Genomic DNA, 14,723 nt, shown 5'->3' with positions numbered 1-14,723 from the left:
TAGGTGTATTGCATTTGTCCAAGGTTTTTGAATGGTTATAGGGGAATTATGGGCAAAATAAAAAATTACAAATATGTTGCAGTCTGTCACTAGTGTTAACACAGCAGTTTTGTTTTTATGATTCCCCCTTGTTACTTTTTTTTATTGCACACTGATCGGACCAGTAAGTCTGTTATTATTTTAATGTCATGTGATGTCCTTCCTGGATTGTGCTTTGCACGTGCCCGCGGGGCCGCACTGTGGCGAGATCTGTCACCAGCTGTGTACCTCGGACACAGCGGATGACAGATCTGTGTACTGGCCCCCTTGCCAGTACCATGTGACCTGCTGTAACCAATCACAGCAGGTCACATAACAGTTGTATAAAATGGATGGCTTCCTTTCATGCCATCCACTGTATACAACTGTGTGTGTGAATGGTGACAGCAATCACATGCACAGGCTGGGCCAATCACAGCCCATTTGTGTCATGGGATTAGCCATGGCCAATCACAGCTAATCACAACAAAAAAAAGCCAGAATGAATCGATTTCATTCAGTTAAATGCATGCTTATAGCAAAGAAAAAATTTGCTATAAGCAATCAAATTGTGTAAAACAAATACTGGACACTTCCCCAAAGTAGTACAATGTTACTATGGTAACATTATACTACTTTGGTCATAGTGCAATATGAAAAAAAGTCTTAAAAAAAGAGAAAACAAATTAATAAAAAAAAATAAATTATCAATTTTTTTTTCGTGCTGTCACCAATCAGTGTTCCTGTTTACTGCCACACCAGCTATATGCTGATGCTGTACTGCACTGGTGATAGTATGTAAAAAAAAAATTGTGAAAATAATTTTTTTAATTTCTTCATTTTCTGAAAAATTATGACAAAAAAATTACAACTTCAAAAAACTCGCCATGCCTCTTATGAAATACGTCGGACTGTCTACTTTGCAAAAAGGGGTCATTTGGGGGATATCTGTACTGTTCTGACATTTCTGGGCCTCAAGAAATTAGATTGGCCGTCAGTACTTCAGGAGTGATCAATTTTCAGATATATCCCATATAACTTTCCTATAGACTAAATAATAAATACTGATTTGAGTTATTTTCACCAACGAAATGTAGCAGAATACATACTGGCCTATATTTATGAAGAACAATTATTTATTTGCAAACTTTTATAACAGAAACAAAGAAAAATGTGTTTTTTTTTCAAAAATTTCTGTCCTTTTTTGTTAATTTAGCAAAAAATAAAAACCCCACTGGTGATTAAATACCACCAAAAGAAAGCTCTAGTTGTGTGAACAAAATGATAAAATGTTAGTTTGGGTACAGTTTTGCATGACCGAGCAATTGTCATTCAAAGTGTAAGAGCGCTGAAAATTGGCCTAGGCAGGAAGGGGGTAAAAGTGCCCGGTATTGAAGTGGTTATAGACCATGCTGTCCAGCAAAAGTGGCAGTTAGTGGGTTTAGACAAACCATTTACCATTAACAGAAGTATGTAGACTGTACCTGTATTTCTAAAGGTAAGCTAAAACCTGTTTCTGTAACTGCCTACAATACATCTCTCATGTAAAGTCGTAAATCTATATCTACTAGTTTAACCTTTAACATTATTCTGTTCATGGGTTGACAATGCTCATGTCCAAGGGTGCCTCTCCTTTTCCCCTTCACTTATGTTTGTTTGGAATGATCAGTGCACATTAGTTGTGACAATGTGCACTGTTCTATGCACACAACAATTCCCATAGTCCATCTCCGGAGTGAGTGGCTACGTTCCTACATACAGTGGGAGCATGGAGAATGAACGTAACCACCCTCTAACAGGAAGTCAGATCACAGCAGCAAAAAAAAAGGAAAAGATTTTGGGGATTTGGAGGAGCAATAGAAGGAACTTTTTATACCAGAGTTTAGTTTCACTTTAATAACAATAAATAATACTTAAGGAGTAAGGAATGGTTAAATGTTCTGTCATTTTTTTTCTGCTTACCCCTGAGACACAATAGAACGTGGAAGGAACTCTCAACATAATAAAACAGTTATCAGCAGAATAGGTGCTTCAACTGGAAGATTTACCCCTCTCCTTTTTCAGTGACAACTGTAGAATTTTGGATTCATATCACTTTTTGTCCAAAAGATAATAGTCACATGGACAGATGGTGAGCAAGAATCTCCCCAGTGGGAAAGACCCACAGCAGTAAAAACCTGACGAGTCTAAAGCCTATCCAACCTCCCAAAAAATATTTTGGCTTTAAATAAACTTTAAACCAAACCTGTGTGTTTTCCCACATAGAGAAAAGACCCAAGATTCCTATGCAAGTTTCAACTTTTTGAAAGATGAAACCAGTTCAAAACTAAGCAAGCTCCTCTGTGCCTCTTGTGGCAGCACTTAGGCCTGGCAATTGGCTGCTCGGGAACCAAGGCAAGTGGGACCAGGTAAGCAAGGGAGTAGCATATAGTGCATGGTCTGTAAATAACTTGTTACTTTGCCTATTAGGAGAAACATCCAAATCTTTAAAATAAAGTTGAGGAAAAGAAAAATACCCTTGCAGTGCCCCTAAAGGGTTAAATGCTCTCTGCCCCCTCTTCTCCTTGGTGCTCTAGCCATCCTTAAATACAATTCAGGGGTATTGACTCTACATTGTACTTGATGAACTCAGCATGCAGCTGCTGGCTGGCAGCACCTTGGAGAGGAGGCTTTTTGCAGTCACATAGCATAGGGGAGCCTTCAAGAGTGAGGAATTAGGTAAGTAAAAGTACTTTTTCCTGATACCACAGGCAAAAACAATCATGTAACCCTTGCAGTGTGGAGGGAAGCTCTGCTGCAAGGGTATTTATTTTTCCCCTGGAGTTCAGCTTTAATTATCTGCAGGGGGATTTGGCAATCTTGGGTGCGTATGGGTAGAAAACACTTTTAATATATTACCATAAATCCAGCTAATTCCAACTAATTCCAGCACTGCAGCAAAGAGGAGGGCCCATCCACCGCAGAAGTAGTCAATCAAATTTACCCAGTAAATCCCTGACTGCAGAAAAAAGCAAGGGTTAATATAAAAGTATGGAAAAATAACAATTCAAAAGAATTACAGGTAATTTGCAAACATGATTGTATATTGATTCTGGGGTCAGGTAACTAACCTGTGAACTAAAAACTTTGTTTTTAGTTGCTAGCATTAGTAAATAGATAGGAAAGTATTTTGTATTTACTTGGTTTTTTTTTTACATTTCTTCAGTTAATTCCTGTTTTTCAGGCTTACGCAAATAATGTCATACATCCCAGGAGAGTTCAAGTAGGGAGGGAGGGATTTTCTCAGCTAAGCACACCCTCCTGCCTTAATGTCTGAACTAAGGGCAGATGGATTCCCGGAAGTAAATACTACATGAATCATCTGCCCCATACGCTAGATGACCAAGGCCAGAAATGCTACTGGGTGTTTATCAAAGTGATTTCTCAGCAAAATAAATCATGACGACATGGATGGATTGGGTGAGTTTGCTTTGAATATTAAAATTCATTAAACAGCATTTTTGGTTTGTGGTGTTCAGATGCAGTGTAGTTCTGCTTTAAGTCATGATAAGAAAGATATTTATAAAGAGCTGTGTAACAAAGTGTGAGTGAAGCATTTTCAGATATTTATTACCTCTCACAGAGATCACAGTACTCCCCATGACTATACCTTAATTTCCTTTCTCTCCCAAAGGCTAGATCCATCTCTGTTTAGGCATCACTAAATGTCAGCATTTACATACTAAAGCAACATACTGGGCCTGTAATCTAAATGATTTTTAGTTTGCTTGACTTTGTTTTACTGTAAACAGTTTTCCTAAAGTGGAACTTTAATTTAAAAAACTGTGAAGAAGCAGAAGGTGCATTAAAGCTTCATAGCTGCCTGTCCACACTGTACACTGAGATCTGCACACACAGCTCAGTGTATAATTTCGGGATCTGCCAAGATGAATAAACTCCCATGCATGTGCAGGAATGACGTCATCTTGGTTCGGCCAATCAACAGTCAAAGTTCTGAACCCAGAAGAAGAACATTTTTAAGTAGATATTTGCAGGCAGGATTTATTTTTTTGTTTGGATCTTTGTTGGACTATTTATTGTTCTTGTGGATCTTCTATGATCCAGATGAACTGTGACTTCCTTTGCAACAAATGACATGCGGAGAAATGGATGGTACAAGGGAGATCAGGGATACAATAGTAACTATACCTGAGTTACACAGACCAATCCAAGAAGAAACAGAACAGAACAGCAGCATGTTGTGATAATCGGCCGTCTTTCCTTCATTACTTTAGGAAAAGCATCTTGTATGGATGTTGTTATGGTTTCTGCAACAGAAAATAAACATTTTAAATACCTGGTAACAGCTGCCTAGAGATGTAGGGCAGGACAGCAAGTTCATTGAGTGATTATCACCCCTGTCTTGCACCACTGGGTTCTGGGCTCTCTCCTACCAGTCGAGACAATGAGGCTGGTTTACTAAAGGAGTTGAGAAACTTCGCAAAATAAATTGTGTGAATATTCCCATTAGTTTTCCACCATGTGAAAAGAAAACTCCCACTTACTTATTTCTTCTGCACATAAATGGATAACTGAAGTATTTTTATTCACAATTTATTGTGTGAAGATTCTCAACTATCAAATCAGCCAAACTGTTTTGAAGGAGTTTTTATATCCTCCCCATGTTTTCTCTGTATTTTATTTTTTATTTCGAAAAACAAGAAGGAGGATGGATGTGAGGCCTACAAGCCAGGCCTGTAAAGGGCATGTGGAAACTTGTAGTACATGCACAGCCTAAGCCAGCCTCAGTTGACATCAGTCTCCAGCACTCCAAGCTACTGTGAAAACTCAGGAGGGAGAGAGGGAAGCATCTATTGTGCCTTCTACCATTTCTGCTGCCAATGCCATAAGCCAATGCTGTCTGTGGCCCCATACTCCCTTGCCCATTACCACATATGGATGGGAGGGAGAAGAGGGGTGAAAAGACACCAGAACAAGCAACAGAAGAACAAATGATTGTGTTAACTGTGGGAACAGCTCGGATTGGCTTTCTGAACTGATCCCAGTTCAGGTCTTTTTTCATCTTTATTAAGGTAATTGGAGAGGGAAATCACCACTAAAAGTTGATGAGAGGAGCAATATGGAGATAGCACTGAAAGACTGTCAGTGCTCCTCTTATCCACTTTCAGCACACCCCCAAAGTGTTCCTTTCATATACCTTCAGTGCTTTCACATAGTGCTTCAATCCACTTTCAGTGTTCCCTCCATAGTGTTCCTCTCATCCACCTTGAGTTCACCCCCATAATGATCCTGTCATCCACTTTCCACTCTCCTTCCATAGTGCTCCTCTTATCTACCTTCAATTCTTCCCCCCATATTGCTCCTGCCATCCACTTTTCATGCTCCCCCAATAGTGCTCCTTTCATCCAACTTTACTACTTTCCTCATGGTGCTCCTCTCATCCACTTTCAGTTCAACACCCATAGTGCCCCCGTCAGTCATGTTTAGTCCCCTCCTCTCATCCACTTTCATTGTTCTCCCTGTAGTGCAGCTCTCCTTCATTTTAGTGCTTTCCCCAATAGTGCTCCTGCCATCTTCCTTTAGTGATCCCCCAATAGCACTAGTTTCATGAGCCGTCAGTGCTCCTCTAAGCAACTTTCTGTGCTCCAACCATATGGTTCCTGTAATCAGCCTTTAGTCTTCCCCCCTTACATTGTTCCTCTCATGGATCCTTCATTACTACTCCTATAGTACTGTGCTTATCCACCTTCAGTGCACCCCCCATAGTGCTAAGTGCTATGGAGAGGGTTGAGATTAAAGTATATCCAAAGCAAAAACTTTTTTTCACATTTTGGATTCAGAAGACAATGGTTAAAACCTTTGTGAGTTTTTTTTTTCTGTATCACCTTGGGGAGATTCCCCTTCATTCCCTGCCCTGTAGACACACCAGGAAGTAATGGAGATAAAACTCCATTTATTGAGTAAAACCCTTCTTAAAGAGTTGACACCAGAACAGATATCCAACTTTTCGCTCACATTCAATCCCAATGACAGTTGGAAAGTTTACTGGGAGGAATGGAAACAGTGAATCTCTCCAGTGGGAACAAAGACAACTTTAACTACTTCTCTACCAGGCCAATTTTAACATTTGTCTCCTACATGTAAAAATCAGTATTTTTTGTTACAAAAATGACTTTGAACCCCCAAACACTATAAATATATGCCACTTTGTTTGGAAAAAATACACTTTAATGAATTTTATTGCAAATAAACACTATATAATACCTATTGTTTTGTTAAAATATAAAAGATGATGTTACGCGGAGTAAATTGATACCTAACGTGCTTTAAAATTGAGTATGCTTGTGGAACGGAGCCAAACTACAGTACCTAAAAATCTTCATAGGCAATGCTTTCAAAGCCTTTACAGGTTACCACTTTAGAGTTACACAGGAGGTCTGGAACTAAAATTAATGTTCTCGCTCTGATATTCGCAACAATACCTCACAAGTGTGGAGGGATCACTGTTTATATATGCATGCGGGACTTACATATGCGTTCGCGTTTGCACATTTTATATTGTTTGAAACTTATTAACACTGTCTCCTTACTTATCTTATCCACTTAATTGCTTTCACAAGGGACGAACAATATCCATGAAAGCATGGGTTGTGACAGGTCCTCTTTGTGGAGTCTTAGACCCCCAAATCTCTCCTTTGTCTTCAAATGCACCTGCTCAGACACAGATCGGTCTGATTGGCTGCTTGCCTGGCAGCTAAGAACCAGGTAAAAAACAGCCAAAGCTGGAAGTGAAGAAATCCTCATCACTTCTGGTTTCCGAGGTGACAGGGAGGGATGAACAACGGCAGTTTCTCTCTCTGTGTAGTGCCGCAGTCACCACCGGTTGCAGTGGTACCAGGCTCAGAGTTTGGACACGTGAGGCCTGCAGGTGCAGGCATCATCCCATTATAACCACTTCAACCCAAGGACGTCATGTGATGTCCTACAGGCGGGATGTGGTTAAAACCCTGACAGGGGTTCGAACCATCCATTACTCTATAAAAAAACAAGGTTTTTGCTTTACATATCTTTTAGGTTAGGTTAAGTGTTAATAGTTAATAATTAAGCTGAACTCCCGGCAGATACAAACAAAACATTATAATGCAGTTCTGTATTCATTACTGCATTATTAAATTTATTTTTGTAATGAAAGCAGTGTAAGTATTTGAATTTGACTTTGTGTCAGCCTCTTGCAATCCCTGTACGGCAGAGCTCAGAGGAGAAGCAGCACAAACAATCAAATAGATATGCTGTAGTGTAAGGAATATACTGATAAGAGGAGCACCGTGGTAGTTCATTGAAGCTTCTTGTCAGAATATCTGCTTGACTGTACATCCCGTACGGCAAGCAGATATTCTGACAGGTCTGCAGGAGACCTGCATGGCATCAGCAATCTACTGATCATTGGTGAAATACTTTACAGACTGCTTTTGGACAAAAATAATAAATGCACATTTTACCTGCATCGGAATGCTACTTTACCTGTCCAGTCACATGGTGAGTCAGTTAGTATTCCCGGCAGGTGCCAGGAATGTAACTGTTTTTTTAAACTGTTAAAGCAGAACATTAATAATTATGCTACCAAAATTAGTGTGTGCTGTAAATTGTCTTTAGCATTGCTCCTGTTTGTTCTTGCTGGAGGGTGCCATTTTGCTGAAGCCCAGAGCTCCTGAGCAGATGTAAATCATAAAGCGGAACTAAACTTATCAATTTTTTGGGGCATCGATGAACACAGAACAGAGTGGGAATTCTTCAAAAAGAACATATGTGAATGCACTGCAAAATATATTCCCATGGGAAATAAGTTTAAAAGGCTAAAAATAAAACCTATGTGGCTCAATGCCAAAGTTAAAAAAGCTATAAATAATAAGAAAAGAGCTTGTAAAAAATCTAAAACTGAAGGAACATTATCATAATTTAATTGTTACAAGTAATATAACAGAATATGCAAAAGGAAATCAAGGCCGCAAAAATTCAAAACAAAAGTCAGATTTCAAAAGATAGTAGGACAACCCCCAAAAATTCTTCAAATATATTAATAGTAAAAAGGTCAGGTCAGAGCATGTAGGCCCTTTACAAAATAATCTATAGTGGGTGACTGGGGACAAAGAGAAGGCAAATTTATTAAATACCTTCTTCAGCTCTGTGTATACAAGGAGTATGGGGGAGCTCTTGTCCATAATGGAGATAGTACTGACACAGCCCCAAATGATCCACAATGTCTCAAAATGAATATGGTCCAGAAATATTTAGACAGAATAAAGGTGAATAAAGCACCAGGATTGGATGGCATACACCCACGGGTCCTTAAAGAATTGAACTCATTTCAAAGCCATTGATTCTATTTTTTAGGGACTCTTTAATGACTGGCATAGTACCACTGGATTGGCGTAAGGCCAATGTGGTGTCAATATTTAAAAAGGGATCAAAGTCTTTACCAAGTAACTATAGGGAATGTCAGATTGCACCTTTGGGGATCAGGAAATCATTTTTCCCCCTGATGAAGCAAATTGGATCATGCTTTGCTAGGGGGTTTTTTTTTTGCTTTCCTCTGGATCAACTGTAGGTATAGGATTGTATATTTTTATTTTCCTTTTTATTGGTTGAACTAGATGTACTTGTGTCTTTTTTCAACCAGACTAACTATATAACTATGATGTAACGGTTTTAAAAAAAGTTACATTCCCGGAATACTGAGATTGCTAACTGTCACATTTGCTTGTGTCCTCAACCAAACTATCAAACCATCAAATGGATGGTGTCATAACTGATCACATGTGCAGCAACAGCATCCTTGCAGATCAAACAGAAGCAGCTTCCTTGGCTGTAAGGCCCTGTTCACACCATTGTGCAGAGACATCAGTTTTACTGTAGGCATTCTACAAGGGCACGAAAAAAACAATTGTTCTCTATGTGCCTTGTACACACGTGAGATTTTTTTTCTGCGCAGGAATTTGCAACGTGTCAAAAACTCACTGACGCTCATGTGAAAACTCATGTAAACTGATATCTCTGCGCGGCAGTTTCAGTCTGTTTTTTTGCATGTATGGTGTGAATGAAGCCTAAAGGATAGGAAGGTTTAATTCCGCTTTAAGGCTTTCAGCAGATCAACCTCTACAAATTCGGCATTGCCTAAAAGTAGAAAGCAACTGAGCATGCGCAGAGCAGGGTGAGACAGTGTTTTACTGGGTTTTATACAGTAGAGGGCAATTATTATTAGTGTTTTACATACTGTAGCTATACCTGCAAAAGGGGCTATTCTGAAGTGATCTAGGAGGACCTAATTTTCTGACTAATATTCCACTTTAAATTAATGGGTTTAGTTCTGCTTTAACCCTTAGGGAAAACTTTTATTACAGATATTACAGCATAAAACAGTTGGGGGAGCTTCAGGACTTGTTTTACTCTCTTCTTAGAATTCCAAGCCAAAAAAGAACAGCATCGGCAATTACTGCGCTGCACAAATGGCTGTCTCCACTGCTCTCAACCAAAAAATATACTTCTGTTTTTTACTGTTTCATTCATTTCAAACATATTCTTACCAATCATTGCAAACTGTGAGTCCAGTCCCAAAGTAAGTAGCATGAAGAAGAACAGGAATGACCAAAGCGGAGAAATCGGCAGCTGGCTTAAAGCTTCAGGATAAGCAATAAATGCCAAACCAAAACCTAAATTAAAATATAAAGAGAAGTAAACTCAGTGCATATCATATTAGTGCAGTGGTCTTACTAAACTTGACTAGACAGAAGGGGCTTGATTTACTAAAACCAAAAAGTGAAAAATATGGTGCAGCTCTGCATAGAAACCAATCAGCTTCCAGGTTTTGTTGTTGGTCAAAGCTTTATTGAACAAAGTGAATTTAAAAGCAGAATTTTTCCAGAGCAGAAAGGCATGAACCTGAGAAAAAAATTATTGAACAGTTGAATTCAAGTTCAAGCCAAAATGTGTTATCAAACTCTCTGTAGGCTGCATTTTGGGTGCATTGACCTGTAGTTTGCTATTCAGGTCAATTCAAATGCAGTCTCTCAAAACATCCTTTAACAGAAGAAGCTGTCCAGCAAAACTGGCAGATACAGTTGGGAAAAACCAAATAACACCGCTGTGGTGCCTAAAACAGTTCATTTTTAATTATATGGTTTAAACACCTTTTCCTGTTGCTGCTAAAAAGGGGTTGACTAGGGATTTGGTTTAATTTGTTTGTCTCATACTTTTTTTTATTTTGCATGCAGCTGGGAATGATGAAAAATCCTGTTAGTTTATTTTTTGCTGTATGTTTCCCGTTGTGGAAATATCCCTCATCTTTCTGTCCCAAAGATGAAACAGGAAGCAGGAGGAAATCTCTACAAAGTAAGGGGATTTTCTCCTTTATATAGCTGCTGCTGGAACAGGTGTCCCCATTGAAAGATTAAGTCTGTCCTCTTGCTCTGAAACCCAAAAGGGTTGCAATTTACATCATTTTTTGTCTCTGAAAATGGTCATCAGGACAAACAGAGAGTGAATCTCCACAGCAGGTACACAGACAGCAATAAATACCTGTCAGTGTACTAACTGTAGCACCCTCCTAGATACTGTAGGTGTTAGGTTTACATAGATATTTTTAATATGTGTTTTGATAGGTAAATTTAGTTTCCACAATGTAGTCAGTGTGGCTGTGATTTTTTGTTAGGTAAACACATAGTTTGCTTGCTTTACTCAGTGAAGCTGCATTCTGCTAGTCAGGTTTGCTCATTGTGTTCAGCTGCTGCCAGTCTGATAGTTCCCTCTGCATCCAGAGAGTTTGAAAGGTTTCTGGATGATAAGTGTGGAGCTATGCAGATGGCAGCATGAATATTGATACAGCCCTGGCCTAATCCAGAGAGGCAGGCTCTGATGCATGCTGGGAGACTGAATATATTTGATGAGCACATTGTGCTTCGGTCTTTTCCTGGAAAAGATTGGTCCAGCCTGGAGGGGGCACACATCCCTTCTAGGCAATGCTGGTATGTCTTTTGCCATGAGGCCTCGGGTAGGTGACCTGAGGGCCTGGATGCTAAAACCCTGGAACTAAAGAGAGCTGACTGAGGGGGGCTGTCTGCTGAAGATCTGGTCTGGTATCACCATAGTTAGGTGTCACTTGGAAGTTGGAAGGAGGCAACCAGCTGGCCTTGTGTGAGTATATACACTTCTAAGAGATCATGGGGACCTTTGTACTTTTGACACCTCTCTGGTGCTAGAGAGTTAGCTGTGGGTCTAGTTAAAGGGGACACCGGTAGGTGTCCTGAAGAGCTTTGTGCATCTAATCTTCAACTTAAAGGGACTCTGCTTTTGTGGCTCTAAAAATAGATTTACAGTTAACTACTACCACTACTACTACTACTACCCTAAAGCTAAAGTCTACTGTTTGCTACAAGCAGACTTTAATATAGCTTTTTCTGAAGAATCCTCAAGTTGTACATAGTTTTTGTTTTTGGAGTATCCCACCCAATTCCCTCAACCCTATGCAAGTTCTCAAAAAATAAACACAACAAAAACAACACCCCTAAACTGGTCATTGAAGAAATGTGTGAATGAGCCTATGTGCCTGGCTGTGGGAAGAAGCTTGTGGGGAAGACCTGGACAGTATTCCTGCAGCTCCTATAGGAGTAGCGCTACATATACTATATTGCCAAAAGTATTGGGATGCCTGCCTTTACACGTACATGAACTTTAATGGCATCCCAGTCTTAGACTGTAGGGTTCAGTATTGAGTTGGCCTACCCTTTGCAGCTATAACAGCTTCAACTCTTCTGGGAAGGCTGTCCACAAGGTTTAGGAGGGTTTCTATGGGAATGTTTGACCATTCCTCCAGAAGTGCATTTATGAGATCATGCACTGATGTCAGACGAGAAGGCCTGGTCCACAGTCTCCGCTCTAATTCATCCCAAAGGTGTTCTGTTGGGTTGAGGTCAGGACTCAGTGCAGGCCAGTCATGTTCCTCCTCCCCAAACTTGCTCATCCATATCTTCTTGGACTTTGCTTTGTGCACTGGTGCTCAGTCATGTTGTAACAGGAAGGGGCCATCCCCAAACTGTTCCCACAAAGTTGGGAGCATGAAATTGTCCAAAATGTCTTGGTATGCTGACACCTTAAGAGTTCCCTTCACTGGAACTAAGGGACCAACCCCTGAAAAACAACCCCACACCATAATACCCCCTCCACCAAACTTTACACTTGGAACAATGCAGTCAGGTAAGTACCGTTCTCCTGGCAACCGCCAAACCTAAACATGTCCATTGGATTGCCAGACACAGAAGTGTGATTCATCACTCCAGAGAACACGTCTCCACTGCTCTAGAGTCTACTGGCAGCGTGCTTTACATCACTGCATCTGATGCTTTGCATTGCACTTTGGTGATGTAAGGCTTGGATGCAGCTGCTCGGCCATGGAAACTCATTCCAATAAGCTCTCAATGCACTGTTGTTGTGCTAATCTGAAGGCCACACGAAGTTTGGAGGTCTTTAGCTATTGACTCTGCAGACAGTTGGTGACTTCTGCGCAATGTGTGCTTCAGCATGCGCTGACCCCGCTCTGTCATTTTACGTGGCCTACCACTTCATTGCTGAGTTGCTGTAGTTCCCAGTTGTTTCCACTTTGTTATAATACCACTAACAGTTGACCGTGGAATATTTAGTAGCAAGGACATTTCATGGATGGACTTACTGCACAAGTGGCAACCCATCACGGTACCACGCGTGAATTCACTGAACTCCTGAGAGCAACCTATTCTTTCACAAATGTTTGTAGAAGCAGTCTGCATGCCTAGGTGCTTTATTTTATGCAACTGCGGCCATGGAGGTGATTGGAATACCTGAATCCAATGATTTGGAGGAGTGTCCCAATATGTTTGGCAATACAGTGCAACTATTCCCTGCTTTATTCTAAACTAAATGATACATTTTGACTATAAACTGTTTACACTTTAAAATCAATTTAAAGCTATACATCAATCTAACACTACCCTGTCCACAGGGTGACAATACTTCTGTGTGATTTCACTGCAGAACAAACAGTTTTGTCACCCAGGAAGTGGAAAAAATACTACTCCACTGGCAGAATCAATAGGTATTAAAGCTATATTGCAAGGGGATCAAAAAAAAAACTGTTGTGTCAATGTTAGTCTCAGAGTGTATCTTACATGTATTTTTTATTTTGTGTATCGTTCCAGTTTTAAGTAAACCTGCGCCCAGACTATGCATACTAAAGCATTTATATATTCTGAACAAACAGAAAAAGTTTGGCAAAATAAGCCTTTATTCATCTCTAAAACCATAGTGAAGAAATACTGTACATCCTACAACACAGGCAGCTTGCAAGCTGTGGGATTCTGACTAAGGTCCTTTCATCCTTTCACACCAAACTGCACATAAAAACTAACAGCAATGCATCAGGGGAACCTAGTACCCATAGGACTACTAGCCTTGAAGAAAGGGGAGCTGCTAAAAATGAAGCCTCACTTGCCCACTATTTACTCTCGATGTACTGTCTGTGTCCGGACTTAAAGTGGTTGTAAACCTTGCACGAGAAATATGAACAAAGCATATTCCTCTATAGTGTGTACTTGTCTCAATTAGAAACACTGAGGGGTTTATTTACTAAAGCTGGAGAGTCCAAAATCAGACTCCCTTCTGCATAGAAACCAATCAGCTTCCAGGTTTCATTGCCAAAGCTTCATTGAACAAGCTGAGGTTAGAAGCTGACTGGTTTCTATGCAGAAGGGAGTCTGATTTTGGACTCTCCAGCTTTAGTAAATAAACCCCTATGTGTAATTTCTGTCCGCTGCTTAGTTCCTCTGTTATCAGCATGAGTCACTTCTGACAAGTTTTCCTGACACTAAGAGAATAATGGTGACAGGGGAGGGAGCTCCAGCAGAGTGACAGCCTCAGATCTATTCCTATGATCTGTGTTGAGGTTTGTGTGTCCCTTTCTTCCAATCAGCTCTCAGAGCTCTCCTCACTGAGATCTGCAGAGTGTAGTCTTAGCTCTCCACCCCTCTTTCCTGAACTCTCAGACAAGCTTTATATATTCAGCAATTTGAACAGATGGACTGCAGAGCAGAGAACTGCAGATAAACAGGTACAATGTAAGTAAGAGGACTTGTTCCATTTCTGTGTATCACAGGACAGTCCCTTCACTAGGCATATGTTAGGGTTTTCAACCACTTTAAATTCTGTTTTGTAAGAATAACTAAACAGTTTAATGTCCATAAACTGTGCACAGGTACACTTTAAAATAACCACACTGGTTTGAGCAAGTCCAAAGGTTTAAAGCTGAACTCAAGGCAAAGCTTTTTAATTTGTTTCAGACAGAGCTGGGAACATTTGGTAGGTTTTTAGTACTGACTAGATCTGTATTGGGAAGATTTTCTCCCAAACTGCAATATACTGCATTCTTATTTTTGGGTTTAGATACACTTTAACAGGTCGAATTTAAATTACTGAAAGATGAAACTTGATTAGTTCCTATTGGTGGGTTACTGTTCACTACATATGAAATCTTTTAAATCCTTGGACTGATCATGGTGTTAGAATTTTCTTTGTAATGTTATTAGGGTTTGTGGTCTGTGGAGGCTCTGATGAAGAGGGGATCGCTCCTCAAAATGCAACAGCCATTTTCAAGCGTCCTTTTTACATGTGGGACTTGTGCACCA

At 40.1% G+C, this 14,723-nt stretch overlaps 1 protein-coding gene across 1 annotated transcript in view; it reads right to left on the bottom strand.

Moving 5' to 3' along the window:
• The window catches only part of LOC149440936 (sodium- and chloride-dependent neutral and basic amino acid transporter B(0+)-like), a 64,963-nt gene that overhangs the window by 8,809 nt on the left and 41,431 nt on the right, over positions 1–14,723 (bottom strand). Inside the window, exons 9-11 of the mRNA XM_089657988.1 lie at positions 9,600–9,725; positions 4,207–4,325; positions 2,917–3,016 (exon numbers count right to left, since the gene is read on the bottom strand). Of these exons, the coding sequence (XP_089514114.1) occupies positions 2,917–3,016; positions 4,207–4,325; positions 9,600–9,725 (345 nt within the window). The remainder of the gene's footprint in view (positions 1–2,916; positions 3,017–4,206; positions 4,326–9,599; positions 9,726–14,723) is intronic.

The sequence above is a fragment of the Staurois parvus genome, unplaced genomic scaffold (assembly GCF_062004578.1).
Source record: "Staurois parvus isolate SC_StPar_1 unplaced genomic scaffold, SC_StPar_1.0 ptg001045l, whole genome shotgun sequence".
NCBI classification, from domain to species: domain Eukaryota; kingdom Metazoa; phylum Chordata; class Amphibia; order Anura; family Ranidae; genus Staurois; species Staurois parvus.
Note: the sequence above shows the minus strand (reverse complement) of the source record. Positions and strands in the feature narration are given on the sequence as shown.